The following is a 2,695-nucleotide window of genomic DNA, read 5'->3' on the forward strand; positions in this document are numbered from 1 at the left end:
TCGTACCTTGTAATCGTATGACCAGCTTTGCGGTGCACTTCTAATCAACCATGCAAACATGCAGTGGTTTGAAATGCAGCAACATTGACTGTGTTTGGTCATTGGAAAAGAACTAGACGATGATTAAAGTAATTACTGTCTCCGATTGCGCCAGTTTCACCTTTTTATCATTCGAAAATATGACTAGAATCATAACTCATCGAATGAAGAATTTTACAGTGATAGTGCTTCGCCAATAGTGTTGGTGAATGCTTCTCATTTTGTCCGCCGAGTGACGAGTGTCAAACCGTACTGGAACGATCTTTGCCCGACCTGGCCATTCAGCAAAAAATCCTTTATGGGGAAACAACATAATAATCATTTTATGATTTGACAAATTTGCAACCTATTTTTAGTGCGTGCCTTGCATGCACTGAGGACTTCCCACGCTAACGCCCACCTTCGCCCACCCTTTCCCAAGCTACTTGAAACGTGTGCCAGCACCCTTGCAGGAAAAGCATCCTCGATAATTTTAAGGTAATAATAAAACTCAACACTCAAAAAGCCAGAGAGACTATTGGATGAACTCCTTCGCAAGCCTTTCAACGGGCCGATTCCGAGCCGGAGCCCGTTTTCGATTCCGATAGGCAGGTTGACTTCTTGAGACGCCAGTTACTCTTGAGGGGCAAATTACTCTTCTGTTCAAATTACATATATGGAAGAGAGTTCCCGAGCTAATTTGCCTGCGGTGATGGCGCTTAGGGCTGATCGAGTGCTCGCCAAGGCGGGCGAGCTGTGAAATGAAGCGCACAGCAGGGGGGTACGCTGCCAGGACACGGACCACAGCGCGCTTGGCAAAGGGCCAGACAACTAGGTTACGTGTTAAGGATTATTTTAGCGCACAGGTATTGATTGGAGCGGTGCACATGGAGGGGGAGGTCAAGGCTGCTGGGAGCAGAACTGACCGCCGCGACAGGATGCGGCCGAGCCAGCCAGTGACAAGTAATTTATAGGTCACAAAACTCGTAGTCTGAAGCATAAAAGACACGGTAATGAACATCCCATGTGCCATTCGAGTGCTTTGTAACCGAAGTGCCACGCGAATGTCATAACGAAGTGCAGTAGGAAGGTGAACTTCAGATAAGCTCACAAACACTTGCGATGAACCTCTCAATCCTCATCTCGATTTTACTTCTGGGGAGATTGCTGTTTCCGAATCGACGACGAAGCAAGTCCTTTCGTATCGCGAATCGCCTACTACGGAACCCCAGGAGCGAGAGGGACTTCAATAGGAAAGGGGTTGGAGAGCGACGGAGGCGCACTTCACAAGGGCATTATCAGGGGAGCAAAGCTTTACGATGGACACTTTCTCTTTCGTACGGTTGCCGCAACGCAGCAGCGGTGTCGGCCAAGACTGAGTCGCCGGGTGTCAAGACGCACAGCAAGAGCTTCAAAAAAAATACGTCATAGCAAATTTCTACAGCCTAGCAAATGACAGACCTTGAAACGAATGTGAAAAGCATATCGTCATCTGCGAAACTGAGTGTCATTTCCATTCCTCCTTGGTAAAATAAAGAAGGAGCCTCGCTGCTACGAAACCTTCGATATAGAGCAATAGGCAAATAGAACGCGGCGATAAGGGAAGGTTCTTCGCCAACTTTGTGACCTGCTGGAGCCGTCGGAGAAACAATACATGCGGCCACTTTCAGTGCATCCAAATATATGCATCCAAATCGTCAATCGACTCTAAAATATCACACCCACATATCCTTTTTTTTACAAGGGACCTCTGGTTTTCTCATGACGTCTTGCCCGTTTTGGCAACATCGCAACAAGGAAACAGAGGGTGCACACCGAACCATACGGTCATATGTGTCTCTATCCGGTGTCTCTACCTTGCGCCTAATCGACCGCCGTAACCCCAATGCTGGGGCCGTGCCTACCCTGTCCCCGGTGGGAGGGAGCCAAGACAAGATGAGAGCCACAACCCAGAAAGCCGAAAGCACCGTTTCTACTCTCCTCAACTTTCCACCTTCCTCACTCACTCCTCCGCTAGCTCATGATTCCCACGCCTCCTGTGGCCCCCTTCTGTCCCCTTGGCCCCCAGGATACCGGAACTGCCTGCCAGCCGCCACTGCTTGTCGCTACGTAGAGACTTTCCATCATCCGCTTTTTCTCCATCTCCTTCTTCTCGTCCCCAACCAACCAACCAACCTCTGTTTTCCAGCCACCTGCTGTTGCTTCTGCAGGAGACAACAAGATCAATAACAGCTGTGTAACACATATGAATTGTCAAGCAAGGAAACGAATGCGCCGTCCCGCACGCACTCCATCGAGGGGCACTTCCTCCCGCCCCCGTCTCCTCCCCCACCCCCCCTTACCACGGGGACCACGCAGAGAGCCCCTCCCCAGTCACGCCCTCCCCTCTACCACTCCTCAGTCAGGGACCTGCGGCCCCCCGAGCAGTAGCTGTCCACAAAAGCAGTATGGAGCTGCTGCAGCCGCGCCGCCATAGGCCCCCGTTTGCCATTTCCAATAGTACGACCGTCCACCTGTACGACTGGGATGACGCCAGCGAAGGTACCCGTCACGAAGGCCTCGTCCGCGCTGTACACCTGCGGATGTGGGTTGTGCGGGTCATTGGTTGGAGGATTAGGTGGCGGCAGTAGCAGTAGCAGTCGCGGTCGGTCGCTACGGCAGTAGCAGTCGCTGCAGT

At 51.4% G+C, this 2,695-nt stretch overlaps 1 protein-coding gene across 1 annotated transcript in view; it reads right to left on the minus strand.

The window, feature by feature from the left end:
• Positions 1-2,405: 2,405 nt before the first annotated feature.
• The window catches only part of bca3 (branched chain amino acid aminotransferase), a gene marked incomplete at both ends in the record, with an annotated part of 8,870 nt that continues 8,580 nt past the window's right edge, over positions 2,406-2,695 (minus strand). Inside the window, one exon of the mRNA XM_002952413.1 lies at positions 2,406-2,594. Within this exon, the coding sequence (XP_002952459.1) occupies positions 2,406-2,594 (189 nt within the window). The remainder of the gene's footprint in view (positions 2,595-2,695) is intronic.

Source organism: Volvox carteri (genome assembly GCF_000143455.1).
Source record: "Volvox carteri f. nagariensis unplaced genomic scaffold VOLCAscaffold_29, whole genome shotgun sequence".
Classification (NCBI taxonomy): Eukaryota; Viridiplantae; Chlorophyta; class Chlorophyceae; order Chlamydomonadales; family Volvocaceae; genus Volvox; species Volvox carteri.